The 27,392-nt window shown below is 44.1% G+C and overlaps 2 protein-coding genes across 6 annotated transcripts; one reads left to right on the plus strand and one right to left on the minus strand.

Annotated features, from left to right (window-relative positions):
* Positions 1-145: 145 nt before the first annotated feature.
* On the plus strand, positions 146-21,044 carry mark4a (MAP/microtubule affinity-regulating kinase 4a). Of its 4 annotated transcripts, none has more exons than XM_037467129.2 (18): positions 146-410; positions 2,884-3,081; positions 4,014-4,067; positions 7,752-7,800; positions 8,135-8,200; positions 9,208-9,278; positions 9,371-9,427; positions 9,942-10,178; positions 11,344-11,463; positions 11,546-11,645; positions 11,770-11,879; positions 12,144-12,330; positions 13,178-13,389; positions 15,321-15,424; positions 16,313-16,597; positions 17,488-17,570; positions 18,615-18,696; positions 18,790-21,044. In XM_037467129.2, exons 1-18 carry the CDS (start codon positions 357-359, stop codon positions 19,124-19,126), a joined length of 2,406 nt encoding a protein of 801 aa, XP_037323026.1. In that variant the 5' UTR covers positions 146-356; the 3' UTR covers positions 19,127-21,044. The 4 variants fall into 4 exon arrangements, with proteins under 4 accessions (XP_037323026.1, XP_037323025.1, XP_062413993.1 ...); XM_037467128.2 differs by having other exon boundaries at positions 18,615-18,659; positions 18,790-18,989; XM_062558009.1 differs by having other exon boundaries at positions 16,313-16,596; positions 17,475-17,570; positions 18,615-18,659; positions 18,790-18,989.
* Positions 21,045-22,316: 1,272 nt separating this feature from the next.
* Positions 22,317-26,022, minus strand: ckma (creatine kinase, muscle a). 2 transcript variants are annotated; one of them, XM_037467130.2, is made up of 8 exons: positions 25,866-26,022; positions 24,502-24,709; positions 24,163-24,317; positions 23,852-23,984; positions 23,564-23,735; positions 23,315-23,438; positions 23,030-23,219; positions 22,317-22,924 (listed from the first exon to the last, which is right to left on the minus strand). In XM_037467130.2, the coding sequence occupies exons 2-8, from the start codon at positions 24,692-24,694 to the stop codon at positions 22,746-22,748; spliced, it is 1,146 nt and encodes a 381-aa protein (XP_037323027.1). In that variant the 5' UTR covers positions 24,695-24,709; positions 25,866-26,022; the 3' UTR covers positions 22,317-22,745. The 2 variants fall into 2 exon arrangements, with proteins under 2 accessions (XP_037323027.1, XP_037323028.1); XM_037467131.2 differs by having other exon boundaries at positions 25,849-25,999.
* Positions 26,023-27,392: the final 1,370 nt, after the last annotated feature.

A 27,392-nucleotide genomic window follows, 5' to 3' on the forward strand; every position in this document is an offset into this window, starting at 1 on the left:
AATTTGCATTGAATTGAATTTGCTGCATCGTTGATCTGCCGTGTTTTTATTTTATTTCTTTCTTTTTTATTTAATATATATACACGTATTTTTGTAAATCGCATGGTGGAAAAAGATGCAGCTTGTTTGAGAGGATACCCCCCCCCCCCCCCCCCCTCTCCTCCAGATACCCGTCGCTGCCATGACAGGCAGAGGTCTCCTCTCGACCGCGGCTCGGCCGGCTGGAGAAGATTGATTTAGGGACGATCGGGGTCGCGACTGCGGATGTCATTGTGTCGGTTCGGAGCCCCGTGAATAGCATCCGTGCAAACGCACCGCGATTCTCACTCAGGGAAAAGAGGAGAGAGTAAAACAACATGTCCTCTCGGTCTGCATTACCGTCTGGGAACGACAGGAGTACTGGAGACCACGTAAGTGCAATTGCAGCATATTGCCTCTCTGTTTGTGTGCATGCAAAGGATAAACCGTGCATTAAAGACCTCCTGATATATGTGGCCCTTTGGCATTCATTCACTGGGATTGTTCTCAGTGTAGGCGTCGGAAGTGTGTGCGTGTGTGTGGAGGGAGGGGGGAAGGGGGGGGTGGTCATCATGGATGCTGCTATATGTTCCTCATTGACTGAAAGGACTTAACATTGGATGAATCATTTTAGCAGAGCAGGCTCTTTTGCGTTTTGCTTTTTTCTTTCTTTTTCACAAAAGAAAGGGAGCTAACCTTGAGTGTCTGCGGCGGGAAGAGCCGGTGGAGCCGAGCAGCCCGGTATCCATCCATCCGATAACCGCGGATATGCGCAGAAAGCCTAAAAAACAGCGTCACCTCTTATTATAAGGCGCTAGAGAGATAGTGATGTCACATTAGACTCCTTGCTGCTGCCGCCTCTTGTCTGTGTCTGAGTGTGTGTGTGTGCGTGTGTGTGTGTGTACGTGTTTTATGCGTGTTTTCCCCAGAAATCGGATGGGTGGGACGTGAGCACAGAAGGCCACACTACATGCATGTAGGATCTCAGGGGTTTGTTCGCATGAATTGAAGGGGGATTACTGCGTAAAATGATGTGCAGTCCGTCGCTGCGCAGCCTACAAAGCGCCCAGCCCCAGAGCCGGTGGGTGTCAGACAGCGCCATACATTCAGTACAGTAGAGAACAGAAGCGGCCTCTAATAAAGACTGAGGCGAACGGGATGTGTTCATGTGAGGCAGACGGAAAATAATCCAGTCTGCTGTGTGTCCAATGTATCCCGCATCAAATGACATCAATGATTGCATTAGCGCATTTCTCTGCCTATATACTTCTGGCAAAGCCCCCCTCCCCACACCCTCCATCATCTGTTTGTTAGCAGAGTTCTAGAGGGGTTGTCAAGTGTGTGTGTGTGTGTGTCTGTATATGTATGGAACTGGATGTGTGAGTTTAGGATTTTTTGTGAGTGCATGATAGATTATGAACAGTTAAAATGGAGCAAGAAGCTGTGACAGATGAGTGGATGGGGTGAAACTTGTGTTGCCACGTTGGCACCGGTTTGAGGCGCAATAGATTTGACGCAAACCTGTGCAGTAGAATCGTTGGCGCTGATGGACCTCAGGCCCCTCGCCGCCGGTTGGTTCCTGCTGGCCAATTTAGATTTTAGAAAGACATGGACCAAGGTGGAGCATGAGAACCGGGTAGGAAGGAGTATTTGAAGTCAGAACGTGAGGCTGTGTCGGTTTGTTTAAAGCTAAGAGCAAGATGACATGCTGGGGGGGGGGGGGGGGGGGTGGAAGTGACCGGCCAGGGACCACTGTGCCGGCATCTGCTCCCTCTTTCCTGCTTTACATCCCTTTCCCTCTTCACCCTCAACACATAATGGTTTCTCCATCTCCTGGCATTGCTTTGGTTTTCTTCCACCCCCCCCATGATCAGCGTCGCCGTTGTCATCATCATCATCATCAGTATTCCCCCTCTGTATCTTTCCGGGTCACCTGACAGCAAGCTGCTTCACACTGCCATGCATGGGACTTTGTTTGTGTAAAAGCTTCCTCCCAGAACATTGTGTGTGACTCAGGCTTCGGACCCGTTGTTAATCACGTTGGTAACATGCAGCAGCGGGTAACTGGGCTGTGAACGCTCCAGGTCGACTTCAGGGTGCAGCAGAAAGCATTACCTTTTCTCTCTGTCGTATCCCATTAAGACATCTTCTGGAGGTCAAGTAGCAGCCCCCCCCCCCCCCCCCCCCCCCCTCCAACCCTCCCGGACCTTTCCCGTAGGCCTTTAATGTCCTCGCTAATAAAAAACTAGTAGAAATCATTTATTTGCCTTTTTACTTTCTGGGAAATAATTCTCTTTTCTTATCTTTTTTCAACGACATGGCTCAATAGAGATGGCTTAATCAGGTTAACTTGGGTTCAACACATTTCTAAATAATATATAATGACTCAAAATGTGCTCTACCAAACAGTGCAGTAGAGAGTTTTAAAACTGTTTAGTTGCTGTCTAAAAATAGCATCTTCTCTGCATATTCTTTGATGGGCAGAGTTCATAACTATGGACAATAGGGACTAATGTATCTTCTGGCTTCGGGAAACCCCCGGTGCTCCATGTACAGGCATTTATAATAATATATGTGCAATATATTCATGTCAAGAACGGGACTAGATAACATCTTTTATTTAGGATATTTTGATATTGTCAAAGTATTTTATTTTCTTAGTTTTTGTAGTTTTCTGGAAGTACCGGTCATTAAATCTGTGATGATTACTTGTCAAAATGTCATTGTCATGTGTGAACACACCAATAGTCCAGCTTATAATATTGATATTTTCTGGTATATTTAATTATGGTGCACGTTCGGGGACCACTCCTTCTCCCCTCTGTTTTGAACGCCGCCCACACACTTACATTCTTTTTCTTCCAGCATGTTTCGCTGGGGGCCAGCCGCTCCGACAAGGCCACCAGCCAGTCCAGCCGCTCTCTGGGGGCCCGCTGCAGGAACTCCATTGCTTCCTGCTCCGACGAGCAGCCACACATCGGCAACTACCGCCTGCTGAAGACCATCGGCAAGGGAAACTTTGCTAAGGTCAAGCTGGCCCGCCACATTCTGACTGGCAAGGAGGTGAGACATGGGAGGGCCGTCGTAGTGGGGGGCCTTGGTGGGAGCGAGGGAGGAGGTGGATGTGTGGTTAATAGATGAGTACTTGGTGATGAAAGACATCCAGCTGATGTTACTGGTCATAAAGATGTGACTTAGTTGAGTTTAACACTGAACCAAGTCACATCTGATTGACTAGTAGCAATACCCACAGCTGTGCCAATGTGCCCCATATTTTTCTCACAAGCCAACCAGAGCAGCCTGGGCTTTTTATAGGATGGGGTCCTTAAAGAGACGGGAGCTAATACATAGCGCTTCAGTCTTAAGGTAAATCCAGCAATGTAGACCTGCTACATTAATCTTCTATAATATACGTTTGTTCTGGTCAACAATGCTTTTTAAGTCAAATATCAAGCTACTGGATTGAGTCGGGACAAAGGATTTCAATCCATATGGATAGCACTATGTGACAAGGTACATTTTTGGAAATGTTTTTATGTCTTAAAATTGCTTTATAATGCTTGATACACACATTTAATGAGGCTTGATAGATCACATAAAAACCATTAAGAACAACATTTGGAATGCTTTGACTGATTGGACCATATGACCACTCCTTAATAGTTTGATAAAAGTGTTTAACAGCATTATTACATAAAAGAAAAGACTAACAGTGGAAATCACTGAAAACCTGGCAACCTAAAATTGATATTATAGAGTACTCAAGAAGAGTAAAATCATCAATCATCATAAAGTCATTAGTAGCAATTTACCTGTTTGAAAGGGTGGCTCATTGACAGCGGACATAGATGTTATTTATGTAACACAGATATATTGCTGTATATTGTACAATAGATAGAGGTGTTAATAACATCAGTAAAAATGAAGGTCAGGCAAGTTTTTATAGTGTTTTCCATACTTCTCCTCATCAAAATCTTGCTTGATGTCTCTTCCAGGTTGCAATAAAAATCATTGACAAAACTCAGTTGAATCCAACCAGCCTACAAAAGGTGAGTTTGCTGTCTTTGTTCCGATGGGCTGTTTATTGAAGGCTTCACCATCTCATACAATCGGCCCTCATCGGCAGCAGCCAGGCATCAGAAATGAGTCCCATTTATGTAATTCAACAAAATAGGCGACACGCCTTTGGGGACTCCGCAAGGTTCAGGTTCATCCTCAGCTGTTCACTCCACAAAAGGAGGCAGGAAGGAGAGAGCAGCTGATGGAGAGGGAGAGAGGGCTAGTGGGATGTGATGCTGTTTGGCAGGTGCTAGGGACTGGATGGGAGCGAGAGGAGACCTCTGCTCCAGAGATCAGCTCTCGCCTTTCTCTCTCTGGGGCTAATGGGGGGGGGGCGATAGATTTTGGAAAACTGTGGTCAACCAACTCAGCGTTTTTTGTGTGTATATGTTTGTGTTCCAGTCTTTCATATTTGGGCACCATTCTGTTGTGTCTTGAGAAAAGCTTTCTCTGTTTGAAAAAAACTGAACGAAACAAAAAGGCTTTTGATGGACGGGACTCTCTTCCTTTTTTCTGCTCTGGTCAGCAAATGTGTAGAGCCTGTGAAAGGTACTCAGGAGGCTTGTTGTGCATCAACAGAGATGGGCGGTGAAAAAAAAAAAAAATCAAATTTATTTTATTTAAAAGGCATATTCTAACATTATAATATTTTTATTATTTTAGTTTATGGGCTGTTAAGTTAATCAAAATATATATATACATAATCAGGGTTGTAGTCTTTAAATAGCTTTGCTGTCACTGTGTGGCTTCAGTTCCTGTTTTATTTTGTAGTTTCCTGCCTCTCGTGGCCCTGGGAAAACTTCACTTCCTTCCCTGGTGTATTTTCCCCTGTGAGTGTGATTGTCTGCCGTGTCCCTGATTGTTTCCTCCTGCGTCCAATCCCCTGCACCTTCCCGGTGTATCAGGTCTTTTGTATGAAAATACATTTTGATGTAATGCTTGTGCGCAAAGGTAAAAAAAAGTCTAGACTTATCAAGGGCATCCGCAGCATGGCGTGGACGCCCACGTGATTCAGACACAGGAGCTGGAATGCTAGACATTTGGGAGAAAGATGGCCTGGACCAGTCGATATCAGGACCCTCCATGTGCAGTCTGAGGCTGAACAGGGTATACGAGCACGAAATCCAATCAATCAAACCGTATTTGTCCATTATGCAGCTTACAGGGCGTCTGTCTTTTAGCCACAACTATGTCGGCCTCTTTGGTATTATTATTATTATCATTTGACTTTTGTTTTTTGGTCAATAATCTCTTCCTCAATTGGTGCATCGCTAGCCTTAATCTTGGGTTGTTACAGTATGAGCAAGGTCCTAGTGTATGTAAGTGATTTTTTTTCATTGCTGACTTCCTGTAATCCTGATTCGTTGACTCATCATATTTCTTGTGCTTATGTACCATACCTGCCTAGATTATTAGATGCTCTGCAGCAACTGTAATCCCAATTTCTTTTTCTGGACCGAGAACCGGCTGTCGCTAGACACAATTGAGAGGAGATAGGCGACCGCCACAGAGGGGACTGCTGATTAGAGAGATTGCTCTCACTATTTGTCGTTGATGAAAGCTTCTATACATACCCGTGGGCTAGAGAAAATCCTCAGCACTGGAGACATGAAAGAACCGACATTAGCATAATCCGGATGGTAATGTATGTAGAGACAGGAGGAAAGAGGAAGATGTATTGTATAGGGCAGGGTAAAAGAGAAGGAGGAAGAAAGAAAAAGGGACGTCAAAGAGGAAATTGCAGGATAAAGCAAGAGATTTATACACTGACATTTCTAATGTTGGAGTACACCAATCATGAGTCAGTTAGACATTTTATGTCTCTCTATATATAATACATTTTAATACAATTTGTTTCCATCTGCTCTATTCTTGATATGAGCCAGCAGCCTGTGTGCCCCTCCCTGTCAGCTTTACCGTGGGATTGCTATTCATTTGTGGTCATTAGCGATGACCGGGGTCGGACATGTTGCCGGGGGATTGTGTATTGTTTTGACGGATCTGGCAGCTCAGCGCCTTCCGTGATGAGCAAGTTGGAGGGAGAAGGGATTAATGGGCCGCCTGGATGATGAGACGGTTCAGCACTACGTATCCCAAGATTCCTTCTGAACACAGCTGGGAAAGAGCCCGGTCTTAATACCCAGGTCGCTATGGCAACAGTGACTTTCAGGGCACCGCTTGAGGAGAAGGCTGCCAGAGAGGAATTGAATGAAGGAGGAGGAGGGGAAACAGGACAAGGAGAAGGTTTGAGAAAAGGGGATAGAAAAGCTTTTTTCTTATTGTTTTGTTGATGTAGTTGACGACGTGGAGGAGAGAGATGGTCTTTTTGTTTATGGAGTGTACTGTTGTTAACGTGAAACCTCGGGAGCTGGCTCAAATGGGATCCCCTGCTATGCTCTGACAAAGTGTACAAATCGGTCCACTGGAGGAGACATATCACACCCCAAGGAGAAGTAATCGGATGGAGAGTACAAGTTTTTGGCAGCAGATTCATCCCATTTGTTGTTGTTGTTTTTGTCGTTTTTAACTTCAAAAGGGTTCGGTCACCGGCTTAAATTCTCATTTGGATGAATATTAGAGATGGCAAGGGAAGGTGTTATTTTTAGGACAAGAAGTATAAATGTGTGTGCTTGTCCAGGTCCCCCCCCCCCCCCCCCGATCTCTTTGCGGGATATTAGCAGCTGAATTGATCGCACATTCGTGTTTATAAAGCCTACATGACATACAACCACAGCGCAGGACCCATTTTAACAGCCATTCAATCCATTGAGTGGTGTTTTAAATGAGTTTCCACTGTGGCGCTCATCCCTGCAATGCTGTCAGACTCGTAATGAACTGTTAAAAAATAATCAAGATCAATACAGATGAAATGTAGGTAACCTCTTTTCTTGTTAAAACCTTCAAGATTACCCACAATGCAACTCAAATGCTAAGAGTTCAGAAGGAGATCCAGGCATGGTTGTGCTAGTAGTAACTAATGTATTCTGGAACCTGTAGATTGTAGCAAAGATTTCATTTAAACCGAACCATTGAGCAGGTTTATCAGAGTTTGCATGGCTTCAGTTGGAGCCATACATGTTTTCATGAATGCATGATGGCTGAAACAAATGTTGACCCTGATGCAAATTAGATGATGCCTCATTTGCATATCTGAACATTACATTTCAGAAAAGTTATTGTCTTGATTTAAGTAAAAAGATCATTTTTAATAAGGGAAATAGACTCCCTGTATTCTTTGTCCAGGTGAGACTCTGCACCTTTGACAAGGAGCTTTTCACTTGCTGTTTGCCATCAATCTCATGAACTTAATCAGTGGACAGAAAAATCTGGAAAACATTCTGGTGAGCCTCCACATCTCATATTTAGTAGAATGAAGATGCAAAAATAATCATCACAAAAAAAATCAACATCAATTTTTTAGCTGTTGAAATTAACAACCACCTTCTTAAAATAAGAAAAATATAATATATATTAAAATGATTTATTTTTAAAGAAATGGCTATCAAGCCAGTGAAGGCAAAGAACAAACAATCTCTACAATGTCAAATCATTTCTTGCCTCTGGTTCCTAAGCTCCAAAACCCACATTCACAGCAATGTGGAAGGCCACAGTTGAGAAACAAAAAGCCTAACTTTAACAACAAAGTTTTAAAATTCTGTTTTTCTTCTCCCCAGCTCTTTCGGGAAGTCCGAATAATGAAAGGCTTAAATCACCCTAACATAGGTAAGGTACATACATGAATCTCAATCTGTTTGTGTGTCTGAGTGCTGCTCCATCCCTGCGTGGGTGCTTTTGCTCACAGACAGAATGTAATGCTTTGAGTGAACTTCAGGGCGCCGTTGACCCGACCGTAGCAAGATCACCTCATGCCTCATATGAAGTTCATCAGGTTGGATTGCGCAGAGCTGAAATGCCATATGGATAAAAAATAAAAAAACATGATATGGCGAGCTCATTTGCATTTACATAGACAGGCAGACGGATGCGCTGTTATTGATGATGGGAGCGCGCTTTGTTGATATTTGATTTTAATGAAATTCTTTTTTTGGGGCCACAGTGCAGCTGTTCGAGGTGATCGAGACTGATAAGACCCTTTACCTAATCATGGAGTACGCCAGTGGAGGTGAGTACATCGGCCATCATGTCTGGGTAGTACTATGTGTGCAAATGATGCAGAAGGTCACAGGTTGGGTGGAACTACAGCCTGTCTATACTCCCAACAGGGAATTCTCATGTGCGTGTTATCGCAATTGGATCATTTTAAACTTTAGTTCCTCCATTTGGATGCAAGGGGGAAACGCATTGGCTGAAAGGTAAAATTGCAAGAACAATACCTCAGACACATTTAGCAGGAAGAGCGTACTTACTGTTAAATGAGGATAAACACTGTTGAAACCAAGATGTGGCATTCTGTTTCAGCTGAGTTTTTTTTTGTCACAGTATGGGTTTGTTTCCTGTTGTATTTTGTACTTTCCTGCCTCTCATGTGCCTGGATTAACTTCACTTCCTGCCCTGGTGTGTTTTCCCTTGTAAGTGTAAGTCCCTGGTTGATTCCTGCTGTGTCCAATAACACCCCCTCCCCCACCCCCCTCCTGGTGTATTTAAACCAGGTGTGTCACTTGTCTCCTTGTTGGTTCTGTGATGCCCCAGCACTCTGGGATAGTGGGACCATTGCAGTCACCACTACACGACTGCAGAATCACACACAATAGGTTTTTGTGTGTCGAACATCCGATGCAAATGAGTCCAGAATTGTATCGCTATCACAGAGAAGGGCACAGCAAATAGAATCCAGTGATCTTTAACATTTCTCTCAGGCAAACTGTGCTGTATTAAAAGTACAAAAACCACCATTAATATATCCTTCCTCGGCCGTTTGGAAGTGTTTTGCTGTTTCTGCAGTGCACACTAGCATGACTTACACAGGTTCTCGTTGCTTTGGAATGACGTTGGAGGGTCGTTTTCTGTTCTCTGGTGCGAACAATAAGTCTTTGGCTTGACAGCACTCACACCTTTATGAATATATATAACTGAAGTGATGTGATTGGAAATTGATTGCGTGCATCGTATATAATGAAATAGCCAAAGTCCTTCTGGCTTCCTGAGCCGATCTGTTTCGGGTGCTTACAGGTGAGGTGTTTGACTACCTCGTGTCTAATGGGAGAATGAAGGAGGTTGAAGCCAGAGCCAAATTTCGACAGGTATATTTACATTGCCTCTTTGATGCCCACCTTGTACCGATACTCATTTCGTCGGCAACCCTTCAGCCTTGTCCGTCTCCTTGTGTTCACAGATTGTCTCCGCCGTCCACTACTGCCACACAAAGAAGATTGTCCACAGAGATTTGAAGGTGAGAGGCTCTTTTCCAGGGCTGCTTTTCAGAGAGCTGGTGGATTAGGGTTTGCCCAAAACTGGGGCATTTATTCCTCTGACAGATTCATCTGAAACAAAAGTGATAATCTGGGCCTAATCTTAATGGGACTCTGTGAAAAGGGCCCTTCAGTATATTAAGCGCATGGTGAGGCGCTGGTAGGAGGGTAGGAGGCCGCCAGGACCTTCTCAAATAGATTATTACAGTCCTAAACATCCACAGTGAGGTATAAACAGTGTGAGTCACGTACAGTAGCCATGTTGTTGGACAACCCTCCACATCAGTCTCTCAATTGTCTTCTTTTTCTTTTAATTTTACAATTCCTGGAGTTGTTGTCTCCTCCTTCGTTCACATTCCTCTTTCTCCTCCCCCCATTTTCTCCCACCCACCGTCCCCCAAACTTGTAATCTCTCTTCCTTCTCTGAATTCTCTCCCTCCTGCTGTCCGTCCCTGCTTCCTCCTCCTCTTCTACTTCATTACATGTGCAACTCAGGCGGAGAACCTTCTGCTGGACGCAGACGCCAACATCAAAATCGCCGACTTCGGCTTCAGCAACGAGTTCACGCTGGGCAACAAGCTGGACACGTTTTGCGGCTCGCCGCCCTACGCCGCCCCCGAGCTTTTCCAGGGCAAGAAGTATGACGGGCCCGAGGTGGACGTCTGGAGTCTCGGCGTCATCCTCTACACGTTGGTTAGCGGCTCGCTGCCCTTTGATGGGCAGAACCTGAAGGTAAGTGTGGCTGTTCCTTCTTAGTCTTATTTTTGTTGTTTTGAATAATATTTCTATACATTACTGATATTAATATTGACCATTTAACCTCTCATCATGATGTCTCACCGAATGAATAGTCGAGCAAAAATATATATTCTCTGTCTTCATCTGCTGTAATGTCGTTGTGCAATAGAACCTGCTGCCTAAAAACAACAACAACAAAAAAATGGTGTTCTTATCCAACATCAAGCAGATGGCAATAAGTGGCCCCCTAGAGCTCCAGCCAGAGACAAATGTGTATTTAACCTTTTTCGTAGTTGACTGTACCGCAGCGCTCTGCCTGCAGTAAGGGAGCCTGGGAATTTAATGCAAATGCAAATGCAACTGTTCTTATCAGATACATTTCTTTAGGTCTGTTTTCATTTAAACGTTCCATACAAACCAAAGTGGTGGTTGTGAGTTGGAATTTCCTAGTTTTAGTGAAAAAAGTTGTGCAGCGATGCATGGTGCTATTGCTGTCACTGTCCTAATTCCCAATGCAAAAGTAGCCTCTCCGTACAATATTTGTGTAATAAGGTTCTGAGACAGCATAACAGAAGTGGACATAGTCGCTGTTACGTCACCAGGGGATGGGAACTGCTCTTTTAAACCCATGACTTTGTCCTCTTTTTGGATTGTTCCTGTTGTGTTGTTTTTTGCGCAAACTTTGAATGGAAGTTACCTTGTATGAAATGTGGATGACTGATGCAGAGATGCCAAATACGGCTCTGGTAGCATCAGCTAACTGTCAATCACAATAAGCCCGCCTTAAAGCATTCCTGGTTTATGGTCTATTTGATTCTAAATGGACCATCATTTACCAACTAAACATCATATTGAGGGACGATTAAGACCATAAGCTCATGAGTAGATATATTTTCTTTCACCATTATTGCAACAAAATACAAATACAGGTTGATTTTGATTTAAATATGACTCCTTCCTCACTGATCAGCAATGGTGTTACAGACCAGACCGCTGGCAAAGCTTCGCCTCGAACATCGCAGACTTCACCCTTTTTTTTTCTGAATTTGTTTTGTAAGGCAAATAGTTGAAATGGTATTTAATGTTTACTTCTGGCTCACACCTCGATACCCCTGCCTGAAGAACTGTATGTCTAACTTGTAATGAATCTGATAAACAGGAGCTGAGGGAGCGTGTGCTGAGGGGAAAGTACCGCGTGCCCTTTTACATGTCCACCGACTGTGAGGGAATCCTTCGCCGATTCCTGGTCCTCAACCCCACCAAACGCTGCACCCTAGACGTGAGTACCCTCAAGCACATGAAGAGTAACTTAAAGATGCTGGAAATTCAAACAAAGCTTTTCTGTGTCTGTGTTTCTACAGCAAGTCATGAAGGACAAGTGGATCAATTCTGGGTATGAAGAGGATGACCTGAAGCCCCACATAGAACCTGTTGAAGACTTCAGCGATCCGGCTCGCATCGGTGAGTCAGCTAAAAGACCATCACAAACCTGGTTAATGTAGTTTGAGGTGCAAGATGTTTTCTATCACTGTCTCTTCTACTGCCTTATATACTGTATATACATATGGCTTTTTGTGTTCCCCAGAGGTGATGGTGGGGATGGGCTTCACATCCGGAGAAATCAAGGATTCTCTGCTCAATCAGAAATACAATGAAGTCACCGCTACCTACTTACTACTTGGCCGCAAAGGCGATGTGAGTTTTATAGATATACATAACTATCAAATAGTGCTTTTTAATTACTTACTTATTATATTGTATTACTTATTATTTTCAACTTTTAGATAAATGTTTTGTATGTTATCTGACAAACAGCCATAAGAAACATTTTTCTTAAATCAGAATATCTGGAATGTATCTCCAGTCTTTTTTCAATCTTGTCAGCTTTGCTCTACTGTGTTAGCTGCTTGAAAGAACATGAATCTCCAAAACCTCAAACATGTCCCTATACCGTTTTAGGAGGCCAGTGAGGCTCGCACAGCCAGTAGCCTGTCCCTGGCCAGGGTTCGACCCAGCCCCATCACCAATGGAACCAACAAGCACTCCTCAGCCACTGGCTCCTCTTCGTCCTCCACCTCCTCCTCACATAGCAAGACCCAGCGCAGTGCCTCCACCTACCACAGGCAGCGGCGGCACAGCGACTTCTGTGAGTCTCTTTTCTAACTTCACCAGCTTCTTTTTATAAAAGTTTCCCTTGAAACACGGTTATAGGTTTCTACCCAGAAGGCCCTATGATAGGTCCTTCAAATAATCCTTTCTTGGTGTTCCACCCTGAACCTTCTCTGGAGGCTCTATCCAGAGCCATAAGACCTCTAATCAGAGCCTACCCAAGGGGTGCTGCAGAGGGCTGTCATATTCAAAAAGTTTCATCCACGACCCACCGAGCGGTTCCTTTTTATGTTCCAATGGTTTAATGAGGAATGCACCCAGGGCGTGCCTCAAAGAATCCTTTTGTATTCCATTGCTTTTGCTAGAGTACTGTGACTGGCTGTATGAAGGGGATATACCTTACCTACAGTTCTCTACACTTCTCATCCAACCACAATCAAACTCACTCAATCCGGATGGCGTGATTTATCCGGAGAGGTTTTTTTGTGTGTGTTTTTGAATGACGACAAGCCGGAAAACAAGCCAAAATGAAATAGGAGTAACAAGGCTATTTTTAAAATGTAAGGAGTAGAAAGTGGCCCCGGGGAGGACCCAGGACTAGTTAGAGAGATTATATCTCTGTACTGGCCTGGGAACGCCTTGGGACCCCCCAGTCAGAGCTGGTAGATGTGGCCTGGGAAAGGGAAGTTTGGGGTCCCCTGCTGGAGCTGTTGCCCTCGCGACACGACCCCAGATAAGCAGTCAAAATGTCTACTTAAGTAAGTAGAAGTATTTGTACTTGGATACTTGACACCTGTGCTCATGTAACCCAGTAGAGTGTACATACAGAATATTCCTTACACCAGTCTCTATGTGTCTGTGCTCTGCTGTTCTCCACAACAAAGGCGGGCCCTCCATGCCCGTCATGCACCCCAAGCGGAGCCCCACTAGCACGGGCGAGCGCGAGCTGCGGGAGGGACGAATGCCATCACGTAAAGCCAGTTGCAGTGTAATGGGGAGCCACAGCCTCCCTCCTTCCAGCCCAATGGTCAGCAGTGCCAACAACCCCAACAAGTCTGAAATCCCAGACCGTCGAAAAGACATGATCGCCACCACGGTAAGTGACAGATGTCCTCCTTAAGCTCAGAGAAGAAAAATGTATAATGTAAAAAAGTGCTCTAATTTCCGGTTTACACCGACAACCATTACATTAAGACTATAGTGTGACCAGGAGCCGTAGCAAAAGCAACAGTAGTCCACCAATATGAAAACAGAAATATATATGATGTTCAGAAATTCAGTGAGGTTTTCACAAGATTAGTTGTGTGAAATACAACTTTTCACCTCATGATACAATGTTCAAGCCGGCACTGAAGATGGAAAACTGCAGAGTAGAAGTTAGAGAGCTTTACTATTCATTTCATGAACAGTTTTTTGGAGCAGCATAACTAATAGATTGACAAGAGGTTAATACATGGAAGTGGAAAACACACATTGACAAAGAAAATCACAGCTTCACTTTAATAAGAACGAAATTCACTATGTTTTTGTATCATTCTAGAAATCATTATACACAAATGCTAATAACAAGTAATAGAAAAACAGAAAGAATCCTGGGGAAACCCATTCAGGAAAAGGATATGTCTTTGTCTTCAATGGCTTTGATGTACAGTGGAAAATCACCATGCCCAGACAGGTCCCCAGTGGAGTGGTTTAAAACATTTAAAACAAGCTGACCTTTCAGAACTGATAATTGCAGCTTTAACACAACTCACCAGCTACCTAAAACATGTTTCTAGCCAACTTTCGGCTGATCTTGTAGACCCTGTAGATGGGCCCATATCGCTCATTAATGTAGATGCAAAGATTTTAGCCAAGATATTGAATCACTAATATCAATATCAGTAAGTCCTGATCAAACAGGCTTTTTCAAGGGAGGAATTCCTCCAATAATATCAGGAGGCTTTTAAACACAATACAGTTTGCCAAGAATAATAATGTACAAGACCTGGCAGTGTCCCTGGACTCATTAAAAGCTTTTGACAGGGTTGAATGACCCTTCCTTTTCTATGCTATGGAAACATTTAAAATGGGTACAGGATTCCATGACTGGGTAAAACTGCAGCATTATCATTACCTAAAACCCTACATGCTCCAAACATTTGCTTTTTGGATGAAATCCTCACACAACCCATACCAAAAAGGGTTATTTATCATGTCTATGCAACCTTTAGCCTTTATCTGAAATACTTCACTGACCACATCCGCAAACAGTGGCAGATTGACATTCAGTGTCAGATAAATGAAGATACATGGACATCCATTTTGGGAAACACATTTTGTCATTCTGCAGCTGGTACTTATTATATATATTTATATTATATATGTTTTAGAAGTGTGCAAATACACAAACATTTGGAGAGAAGTAAATGAAGAAGTGGTTTCCCTAAATGGAAATGACTTGGAGCTTTCACCCTCTCAATGTATTCTGGCAGGTAAGTGAGTGCATGGTGTAGAAACAAGGCTAAACTGATTGCAAAACTATTGTATATAGCACAAAAGACTATTCTAAGATTCTGGATTTCTAAATATACCCGTTCTACGGACAGGGGATTTTCCTTTCCTTTTCCTCATGATTACATGTCATGATAATGTCAAACGATTCATCAAGATATGGAAAACAGTCTTAGACTGGGCGGACCCCTCCGGGCGGCACTTTACCCTGCCAACTTAAAAAACACTTGTACTGATACTGTTTCAACCGTATGAAACAATCAAAATGTAGTGATGTCTGACTGGTGCTGTGCAAATGTGATATTATATGCTGTGGTTGTTGCTGTTATTCTTTTTTTCGTCTTGTCTATTTGTGTTACTTTTGTTTTGTTTTCTTGTCCCCCATCTTCTCTTCCATTGTATTCTTGAAGTTCTAGAGTGCTTTCTTGTTAAGTTGTAAAATCAAAAAAAAGAAAATAATAGCTTAGTGAAATGTGTTCCACTGGATATTGAAGTGACTTAATATTGTGCCTCTTACCATCTTGTACTCTGCAGAATAACATACCTGGAAGCGCCATGACACGCAGGAATACATATGTCTGCACTGACCGCTCAGGTGCTGACAGACACTCTCTTCTGCAGAACGGCAAAGACAACAGGTACCGCTTGTGTGTGGGAGGTTTGAATATTGGTCAGTAAAAATTCAATAGTAATACTTTTCTCTTCTGGTCTCTCGTGCATGGAACCACATTAGCACAACATCACACAGATCCATGTAAAAACCGATATGCTGAAATCATATATTGATTTAAAAAGGCAAGACGAATACTAGTATACAAATTATTTTTTCTTGAATACTTTCTTGAATACAGTTGTTATGTTGTTAAGAGAATGTGTGAGAACTCCAGAACGTTTTGTGTCCTCGCCTTGTAGACTCAATTCTAACACCGTTCTCACGTCTTCAAAAGTTGGACAAATATCCAAATTCCATTCATCACACCGCTGATGAAGCTTTAGATAGTCTCAATGCCAACATAGTTGGATGATGTAAGTAAAAGGAGTTTATATACAAAGTAACTCCATTTTATGAAACCAAATAAAGTTAGAAACAATATGTGGGGGGCGGCATGGTTGTGTGGTGCTTAGCACTGTCGCCTCACAGCAGGTCAGAAGGTCCTGGGTTCAACTCCACCCAGTGGCCTTTCTGTGTGGAGCTTGCATGTTCTCCTCATGTCTGCCTGGGTTCTCTCCAGGTTCTTCAGCTTCCTTCCAAAGACATGTTCTGAGGATCAGGTTGATTGGGAAGTCTGAATTGCCTGTAGGTGTGTGGATGTGAGTGTGCATGGTTGTTTGTCTCTGTGTTGCCCTGCGATTGGCTGGCGACTGATCCAGAGTGAACCCTGTCTCTCGCCTAATGTTGACTGGGATAGACTCCAGCCCCCCCGCGACCCTGAGTACAGGATAAGCAGTTTGAAGATGGATGGGTGGATGGATGGACAATATGTGGGTTAACATTAGACCCAACCATTCCTTTTTCCACTCTGCAGCTCCCTGGGCCACCGCATTCCCCAAGCGTCTCCCTCCACGCTTAGCATTTCTGGCACAGGAGCTGCCGCCGCATCCTCGTCCTCAGACCGATGCCGCTTGACCCGAGGCTCCACCATCCGCAGCACCTTTCACGGGGGACAGCTGAGGGATCGTGGGCCCCCGGTCTACTCGGCCCCACCCACCTCACCCACTTTGTCCCACCATGACACCAGCCCCCTGCCCCACGCCCGTACCAGGGCAACCTCCAACCTCTTCACCAAGCTGACCTCCAAACTCACTCGCAGGTATATTAAGCTCATAGTCTGTTGGCTCTACCTTCATATTTACAGTGCAAACATGAGCAGCACTCCAATGGGGGGGGGGGGTTCTGTGTCATCAGATTCAGCCTTAGATTCGGCCTCCACTCCACGTAGCCTATTATTGGTTACCAAATGTTTTTGTATAGTCTTATGATAAAGGCCATAATTATCAGCTAGCACATGCCGGTTGGATTGTTTTTGCATTTATGAAGAATAACAACAAAGCTGCTTATCAAAGTTCATCATAATGTGTTAAAGTATTTTCTTTTGAAATGTTGCATTTGGTGAGAAACTAGAATAAATTCAGTTTGAAACAGATTTTCAAAGCATTTTTAGAGAGAAAATGATGACTTACGAACACTAGCTACGTTTATATTACACTATCAAAATGTCTAATGCCAAGATTTACATATTAAGATATTTTCAGGTGTCAGAATATGTGTCAGCTGCTAAAATGGGAAAGCTGTCTTCAGAAGACAATATATCACAAATCAAGACAATCAAATATACAACTTGGAATTGTGTAGCATTGTTGAGGTTAAATCTTTCAGTTTACAGCCCGAATCCAGGGATATAAGGATCCATGCTTATGAGAACATTGTATTCACTGCAGCCTTTTGGCAAGCCCTTCTATGACCCTGGATTATCTTCCCCTCCCCTCTCTCTCCCAGTCGTCATAATCACACATGTCTAATCTTATCAAACCTCAGCTTTATCCTCTCCAATCGGCCCGTTCACTGCGCTCTTTTTCCACCATTTGCTCTTCTGTGATACAATTATATTCTCTCTTATTCCCCCAACCCCATCCCCTACTCTCCCTCCTTTTTCTCCATCTTTATCTTGTTGTGCTTTACCCCCCACTGTCATGGCATCAGGGTCAACCTTGACCCATCCAAGCGCCAGGGCTCAAACAAATCTGTCTCGGGTTGTACTCTTCCACAAGGATCAAAAACAGTTAGTAAGTTCCAATGTCTCTAGCTCCTTTCTCGTCTGCCCCATCCGTCTGCCTGACTTCTGAATTCTGCTTGTCTGCATGAATATAAATCATTTTCATACTTGCATGGTCCCACACACTTGGTTACAAGCATGGTTGCCGTGAAGGAAGACGACGTTAATTCTGGTTCCTAAACGTTCAGTTGTTATCTTTGCCATCGTCAGTACAGGCTGGCTTTAACAAGTTCTGGCTGTAATTGTACCTTTTTACATAGTATGTGTGGTTGACAGGTTGAAAGTCATTACATGCATTACTCCATGTGTTGTTTATGAGAATGGATGGAAATGTGCAGTGCCATGAACAGAGGTGACAAAGAGTCCACTTACTGCATTCAAATCTGCATGCTTTGAAACACGGAAATGTGCTTTTAGGTAAGGCGAAGACACACACATACATGTTGTATGATAGCCAGTAGGGCTGTACAATTGATTCAATAGGAATTGCAATCAAGTATTTTGGCATTCTGCAATGAAGTCAACATGAGTCTTCTTCAGATCAAATTGAGCGTTGCTAAGAAAGTGATGGATAGACAAAACTTAATTTCACCCCTGATTCTCAGAAAAACGGCCTCCGTCAGAATGTTGGGCAGATATGTGACTTTGGAAGGCTAAATAATCCGTCTACGCTCACTCCTCCCGTTGGCGTTAGTAGAATAAAGAGGCTGAACCCATAACACACCGAGGTAGCCTCCTTTCTGACCTGCCTCTGTCAGTGTGTACCTTACACCAGTAGCTAGTTAAGTAAAAGAATAGAAGAGAAAGAAACCTTATAACCTTTGTTTTAGAGAGCAGCTAGGTGAAACCTGATTTTGGGCAAGTACTTTCAGAGTAGCAGTAATGATGGGCAACATGAAAGAGAAAGCATGGCTCCATTTGTTCAAATGTCAAATTGCAATTTTAGAAAAGGGTAATATAATGATTAATATTGATAATTGTGAACTGCAGCCATAATATCCACTACTGACTTGCCGTGTTGCTGGAGCTCTGACTCTCCCCTCTCGTCCCACAGGGTCCCAAATGAATCTGAGGGAATCAGGAGATTTGCGGTCTCAAGGTCAGTGCTCTTGTTCCAGCTGCAGGACAGCACTTTAGTAATAGATGTTTTCTTCTAGTGGAAAGCAACCCCAGTTCAGTGCCTAAACATATATTTCCCGCTCCCTCCCCCACCAACCCCACCACCCTAGTTGCCATGTACCTTGGTATCAAAAAGCGTCCGAGCCCCGGACCGTCGGACGTGGCTGGGATCTGAGCGGTGGTGTGAGGCGGGACCCTGCGGAGGTGGTTCTGGCCTTGCGGGAGGCGGCGCTCGGATGTGGCTGCCTGGTCCACCATGCCGGCCCATTTCTGCTTTCCTGCACCCACGGCGTTGCAGGGGGCCGCGTGGCTTTCGAGGCTGAGGTGTGTCACCTTTCCACGGGCACCTCGGGGACTTCTAACGGGGTGCGCTACACGCGACTCTGGGGGACGCCACTAGCTTTTCGTGACATTGCCACCCAAATCTCCAAGGACCTTGAACTTTGAACGGAGGGACGTGTTGTTCGAGCGCTGGCTGGTGTGTGAGCGACTGTTGGATGCCTGCGTGCAAAGGGAGGTGGGGGTGAAAAGAGTTGAAAAAGACAATGGCAGTGAAGGGGCAAGGGGCTGGACCCAAAAGAAAAGACTACTCCTTCTGCCTCTTTCAACATTACCCACCCCTCCCTCCACACACCCCCACCGCTCCCCTGCAAGAACACACACTCACAGTCACACACATACGCACACACCTGGCCAGTAAAGTCACACAGATGGAGGCACCCCCTTCACCCAACCCTACTCAGCCAAATGTTTGACTAAGCAACTGGACCCACTGGACCTGGATCAGAAGGAATCTATTTGAATATTTTTTATTGCTACTCTAGCCATAATGACTCTTTACTTTGTTATTTATTGCTGTGATCTTACATTTGACCCACAGTCACTTCCACCACTACGGAAAAACATTCATTCATTAATCAGCCAGTCCCTACCCCCCCCCCCCCCCCCCACCAGTATTATCTGCAGACATAACATTGTCAAATGTTGATTATGGCCCAACTCAATGATCAGACCGGCAGCCAGAGGGTTGTGTGGCTCTGATCCGTGTACATACGGCAGTGACATCTGCACCGGATTAAGGTCAACGGTGGTCGACAGGCCTTTGAAACAGCCAATCAGAGTCTGAATAGGGACATTTTCCGCGTTGTCCTCCGTTACAGTTGTTGCCTCTCAGTCACAGAGGCACAGGGCATTGCAAAAGATTTGTGAGTTTTTTAGCTCAAATTTGATGCGTACAAGATTTTTGGGGCGGTAACACAATGCCCATTCAAGAGTCTTTCCACAGAATTAAATTAACAAAGGATTTGGTGAAATATTATCAAGTTTAACTTTCCCACCCTCGCTGTAATGAAACACTATTTTTATGGCTGTGTCTATAAGGTAATGGATAGAGAGGCCTGCAATGATCACATGCACACAAGCTGCACTCTGGTTGGCTGGATTCATCGTTTGGTCAGCGCTGCTCACTGTCAGTACAACGTCATCAAAGCACGAGCTTGGTTTGCCCTGCAAATCTTGACCCTTGAAATCTTGCAGTCGTTCCGCCACAAAAAAATACAATTTCTCTGGTTTCTTTTCCAGTGCGATGCAATTCTTTGGGTTGTCTTTGGTGCCATGTGCTGTCATCTTAGTTCCTTGATAAGAAGCAACACAAGCGGATCAGGCAGAGCAACAAAACCTCTCAGTTACACACTCACCGCTTAAGGCACAGAGAGAAACACCATTCTATAAATGTCCACTCTCTCCCATTTTTTGGCACAGTCTATGTACTGGCCTGTCCATTGTTGATGACTGTCTGGGCTAGAAGGATCAGGTGGGAGTGTTTTGAATCCGGCACGACAAAGGCAGTGTGCGCAGTGTTTTCTTCTTGTTAGTCCAGTTGCCTTTAAAGTGAAACAACCCCCGGCGCCTTCATACAGCACATATTTAATGTAAAAAAAAGAAACAAAAGAAAAAAATGAGAGCTTTCTATTCTCCCTCCCTGTTTTTAGTGAATAACGTACTGTGATATTTACGTAGGCTACAGAGATCATGTTGTTTGGCTGATGATTTACTGTTAATACTATCTCTCAGTTGTGGTTTGCTCATGGTGACCCCAAAATGCTCCACCCCCATTTCCTTTCCCACCCATCATAAACTCCGCCCAATTCCCTACGATTAACAGGGACACCAACCTTGACCCTTGGATCCACCACCTTTGCACGTACAGCGGCCTCTTTTCAAACGTTCCAGCGAGCGCTTGCTTTCCTCAGCTCTTCGTTGGAGACTCGCTCGCTGGGCGACACTCAACCATCATCCACACTTGCATTGTAGACCCTTTGTATGACATCTTCTCAGTCCCGTCTGTGCTGTTTCCGGAGGCCGTCGGGGGGGGGGGGCAGGCGGGGGTCGACCTGTCCTCCTCCCCAGGGCGAGAAGCAAACACCAATGTGGACGCCGTGAGTCTGTCCTTTCCCTCTCATTGTGGTGTATATTAGCATTAGGTAATATAGACCTCAATGCACTTTTCTTTGACTTGAATCAGCTCCTTCCAGTGTACCTGTACAGGTAATACCCAGAACTAGCCACTGGAGAGCTCCAATGTCTTAATGTGAAACACTTCAAATTGTGGATATTTGCACAGGTACCTTATTTATTTTTTAGAATAATATCATTTGAAAAAAACGGATTTATATCAGTCAGTTGGTGACTGTATATAAAATATATGAATATAGTATATATCTTAGAGCTCAAGGTTTATTTATAGCTAGAGCAAGGGAAGTACTTCTAGTTTAAAGCAGATGAAAGCAGACAAGGGGAAACAAAACCAACCTGCAATCCTGTATGACTTCAGAGTTTGGGTTTTAGGGGAAAAATGTAACATGATGCACACCTTGGGGGACTTGGGGACACGATGCTTCACTGCAACTTATTTGCTAGCGGATAATTTCAAAACACTCCTAAGTGTGCAGACATGACATGAAATGTACCACGACGTACATGGCGTTTAAGAGAAATGCTCACTTGTAGATCCAGCGAGGACACTTACATTTGGGGACAATTGTGTGGTTTGGTTCTAATTTAACTTGAATTTACAGTACGTCCTAAACATATCGAAGGCCCCGGGTTGCATTCAAGCCATAAATATGTCACATCACTGTCTCCCAATAGCAAACGTGAATCAGGTTGTTTGCGTAGTCTTTCAGTGGCAATTATAATGGTGGTATGGGAAAAAAAGCAAATAACTCAGTGTAAAACAACTCACTCTTAGTATAAGGTGGATGAACATCGTCTTGAGATTGAATCTACTGTGAAAAAATCGTAAAGATTTTGTTGACCTGCTTGATGAGTAAACATGTTTGTACCTGCTCAGTGATGGTGTGTCACTGGTCTGGTCGTAGTTGGTATAGTGTTAGGACGCCAGGGGGCTCAGTATTTAACATGCACTGTCATTTCCAAACTGATTTGGGGAAACAGCTGCAAGTTATATGCAAAAGAGACAACACACACACACACACACACAGTTTAACCTGTATGAGTAATTTTACACTGCTCAACTGTTTGATTCCTCCCCTCAGAAACAAACTGTAAACTCAGATTGAATGGTTGTGGTTTATAAGGAGAACACGGAGCTGAAGATTAATAAAATTCACAGATGTTGGCATTTTTCCTTTCTTTAATTTCCGCAGTCTTGTCATTGCGAAACACAATCTGAATATAGTATGTTAATGTCTTTGGATCGTCTGACAAGGTGAGTATTGATTTGTGAAAATTATACTTTGCGAATTGTTATTTCTCGCTGCAACACAAAGGATCATAATTATTCATTTTGTTGTTTCGTGGGATACTATTTTTATTGACAGCTACAATAATCATTACTTTTTATAGGAACAAGAAGTTAACGCCACGTCTGCCAGGCGAGCCCGGCTCAGTGGAGGCTGACCCCAGGATGTTACCAACCAACACAGGAGAACGTGAAAAAAATGAGTCAAGAGTCTCTTGGTGAGCATCTGTTTTTCTCTGCACGCGTGTCAGCTGGCTTGATTGCACATGAATGGTCACGAGTTGAATACAATACTGTTCCCCTTTACTTCTGTGCGGGGATCAAGCTGTCGATGGCCTCTCCCTTCTCCAGCTTCTTCTCCAGCTCGACCATGAGCTTGACACCGTCAACCACCAGCTGCACCTGCTCCACCTCGGAGGAGCCCAGACGGTCGGCGTTGGAGATATCGAACACACCACCCACAGAGGCAGTGTCCACACCACCTAAGAAGCAAGAAAGATCATAGGATGATGTTTCGGGTTACACATCGCACCTTTTGGTTTTAGAGTCCTGTAGATTCTCAAGTCAAAGGGTGGATAAATTAGCACCTGTTCCACGCTTCTGCAGACGCAGCCTGGTGAGGATCTCGTCGAACTTTGGGTGTGTGCTCAGCTTGGGCAGCTTGACGTGGACGCCACCACGCAGGCCGGTACCCAGGTTTGAGGGGCAGGTCAGGATGTAGCCGAGATGCTCATTCCACATGAAGCCATGGTTGTGCTTCTTGAAGATCTCCTCAATCTTGGGTGAAGAAAAAAGCAGAGTCAGAGTTGCATCCAGCAGCAATCCACAATTCTTTTTCATCTTGATTGTTGACCCTGTTTATTTCTGTGTACCTTCTGCAGGCCAACGCAGAAACGTTTGAACACCTCCCTCATGTTTCCGCCCTTCTGCATGGAGATGACACGCAGGTGGTCTTCCTCATTCACCCAAACCAGGAAGGTCTTGTTGTCGTTGTGCCTTGAGGGAGATGGATGGAAAATGATCAGCATACGGGAAAAACACACAGGTGACCGCTTCACACGATGAGGCTTTTGACAGATGTTTGCACATCTGGCCTGCTGACAGTGACAGGCGGTACTCACATGATGCCTCTGCCATCTGGCCAGTCGCGGGCCATGCCTGCGCAGGTCAGCAGGGGAGAGACAGGCTTGTCAAACAGGAAGTGATCATTGATCAGCTGCTCCTGTTCGGCGTCAGTCATGGACTTTAGGGGGTAGTACTTTCCCTTGAACTCGCCATCCAGGCTGGTCAGAGCTGGAGAGATGCATGTGCAATTAGGAGAGCTATCTAGATTGTCTTCTGCGATTAAACATTTTCCTGATTCTGAATCAGGTGGACGACCTTATGCACTCCAACTATCAATAACTTACCCTCAACGGAGAGCTTCTCAATGGCTCTGCGCTCACCGCGGCTGTTGTGGGGGGGCAGGGTGAAACCCTTGATGCTGCGCCCAGTACGGACGCGGCTAGACAGAACGTAGTTGGGATCCAGGTCGTCACCCCCCTAATGACGAATTCTCAATTACAAAGTGGAACACAATAATACAAATGTAGAGCAATGTGCATTACCATTTCGTTGGTTTCTATTTTTCTTGCTCAGTTAACAAAGTTATAAAATCCGAAGAGTTTTTACTCAATGAACCAAAGCTCTTCTTGCTTTTTGATAAACTGGAATACCGCACCTTCAGGTTCTCAAAGTTCATGTCGGTCTTGTGCTTGTCTGTGGGCTTGTATCCACCATGACGGTCGGAGATGACAGGGTCCAACAGTTCCTTGAAGACCTCGTAGGACTCCTCATCACCAGCGACGCAGCCAACAGTCATGATGAAGGGGTGACCTGAAGCCAATGGGGAAAGCAGCCGTTAGAAAATGGAAGAGAAGATGGGAGCTTTTGTTTAGTTAGTCATTATTCAAAGATATAGATAGATAGCTAAAGATATGTTACATTGAGCTTTAATCTAGTAAGTAGAGCTATGCGTTGAGATGATTTGGTCAACATTGAAGTGCCTCTCCGGACTCACCAGGGTTGTCAACACCAGTCTGGATGACGTCATCCAGGGTGTAGCCGCTGGGTGTCTGCCTGTCCCTAATTTTTCCGTACAGCTCCTTGGTGAGGACCTTAGCCATATGGTTGTTGTGTTTGGACAGGTCGGGGAACTCATCCTCAACTTTGTAGTTGAGTTTGAAGTTGTTGTGGGTGTTTCCGAAAGGCATGGTTGCTTTCTAACACTGCAAGAGAGGGAGACACAAAATAAGCAAACCTAAACCGAGGCTCTTGATAATGAAGAAACAAGTTGTCCTAATCAGGTACTACCCATCCCAAAGAAAACGTCTTTTGGAGGTGATGGAATTTTCTGGGAGACAGCTGTAGAAGTGTCCCTCAAAGCTCAGTGGATTGAATGTCCAGTTGAAATAGAGTTGGGGGAATAGGATATGTTTCCTGGTTATATTTAGCGTCAGCACAACTGATCGTATACTCTTTAAAACGCCCCTAGCATAAATAATGGGTATTTTTATAATCCTGGGTCAAGCACAACACCATCTAATTCACACGTTGACACCTAGATAGATATGAAAAAGTCTAGCTGGATGTGTTTTATATACTTTGTCCTTTTGAAAAAACACTGCACCTTCTTTGCATCACCGCTAAACCCTGCATGTTGAAGCACTGCCGAACACTGGACACAAGTCTGACCAGCTACTGCTTCACCTCCACTGCTCCAGCAATAATCGGTTTGCTTTTAATTGTCTATACATTATTTAAGTGATTATCTTCACTTCCCTTGAAAGGCTGGGCACATGATTAACAGAAGAATGATACATACGATGATGCAATGTCCTGTGGGTTACCGTGTGACATCACATGAAATGCAATCCAAGTTTTGGCAGTGATCCAAATTGATTTTGGACAAATTGTAGATTAAAATAGTCATTTTTAAAAACTACTTTTAAGGATCTCAAATTAGTGAATGTCAAGAACATTTAGATCCTCATATGTGTCAAACTATGAAGTACAAGTTCACATATATCAGCATCTAAAGGAGAGAACCATTTGTGGTGGCAGCTACCCTTGCGCTAAAACATTTTTATTTTTTTATTTCATAAAAGTGAGAATATTGTAACAAAAGCCAATGACCTCTCTCTTTTTTCATTCTACACAGAATGCATCATATTGATTCAAACTTCCAGGAAATATGCATTTTCTTTGATGTCCTCACAGACTTAGTTAGTTAAGTTATAAAACCCTTCATCACATGCACAAAAAACCTAGCAGCCAAAAATAGAACTCTCTCTTCTATGGACTCTCTGAGGTTCCCACACACTTCCCAATATTCTCCCCTCTTTTTGTAACTTCACAAAACTGATACCTGTGATTTTTCTTTACCTTCACAGCGGAAAAGAATAGAGGTAACAGTCCTTGGGATCAGATCCGGTTCACCACAGCCAACATAGAGGTCACCCGACTTTGGAGGTCTTTGCTCCTTGTTTATATACCCAGCTGACACTCAGCCATTGGCTTGTCCATTTTAGAGCCTGCTGCTCCCTCATTGGCCAAACGCTCTGTTCTGATAGTTTATGAAGGGGATGCATTTACATTTCAGTCATCTAAGACGGGTGGCCCACTGCAGCTGAACCCTCAACCTCCCCCCCCCTCCACACCCACCCTCGGACCATACATAGCACCATATGGGGGGAGTACCTAGGTGAGGAGGAGGGGGAGTTGAAGCGAATGGAGAGTCTTGGCGTGAGGCGTGAAAATTGAAAAGGGTTCATATTCTCATCACTTGTCATATGGCCTGCCACGTAGAAAAGCTGCCCAGTTTAACATTTTATTCAGCAGGTGGGAGTCAGACTGGTCAGGTGGAATGCTGAGTATGTAAATACAACATGATTATCAGTCAATGGATACCTCCTAAAGTCTGATGATCACTTATGGTTCTCTGAGGGAATGGTCAGTTTTGCACTATGGAAAGTATGGAAACACTAGCTTGTTGGATGGATTGATGGATTGTGTCATTGAAGGCTCAAACTAAAAAGAGGTAGTGGTTTATGTGAACTACTGAGATAAATGCTAAGAGTGCATGGATGAGTAAAGATTAGCCCAGAAGGACTACCTGACGACATCCACTTGCTTGGTTTCTTCCTAGAAGCAGCCGCACTCAAGTACTTTTGTTTTGCTTTGGAAGCTCCCTAAATGGGTGAAATGACCAAGAAGTAGGTAAGTGACTCTCCCGAAAAGAGCTTGTCAAATCCTTCAAATGCCGAGGAAGGGATGCTCCCTTATCTCCTTTACTTTCAAGTATCTTCAATTACTTGCGGCAGCAATACCAACGCACCATTCTGAGGCTTAATGCTTTAAACTCAGTGATGGTCTTTTCCTAATGACTGATTAGTTCTCTTTTATATCTGACATTGACCTTATGTTGTCTTCCGTCGAAGTCAGGAAAAAGTGATGGCCTTGGAATTTGATTTTATAACGACATCAGTCTTTTAAATGAAATGAAACATTTTGATAGATTGTGCAGATATTGTTTCCAAGTTCCCCCTCAGCTTGTTTGACCTCCACAGACTTTCAGAGGAAACAATGTTAAAACAGCCATGAGGCTTTCCAGGCATACTAGATATTGAAATTATAAGACATACAATCTGGAAGTAATACTGACGGAATGAGGATGCAAGATGATGTCATCTTTGACAAAATCTTCCCTTTCGTCTTTAGTACTGTGTTAATCCTCACACTATTTTACCAATGCATCTGCTCGGCAGCTGCTTCCCGCCTTGCTTTGATAGTTTTGTATCAAAATGTAGACAAAACGCCCCTTCTTTCTAGCATGGCTCCTCATTGATCCAGGTTTGGTCCAAAGGGATCCATACCTGCAAAATGATCCAGAAAGGCCCCCCCCCCCAACGT

This window comes from Pungitius pungitius, chromosome 16 (genome assembly GCF_949316345.1).
Source record: "Pungitius pungitius chromosome 16, fPunPun2.1, whole genome shotgun sequence".
Classification (NCBI taxonomy): Eukaryota; Metazoa; Chordata; class Actinopteri; order Perciformes; family Gasterosteidae; genus Pungitius; species Pungitius pungitius.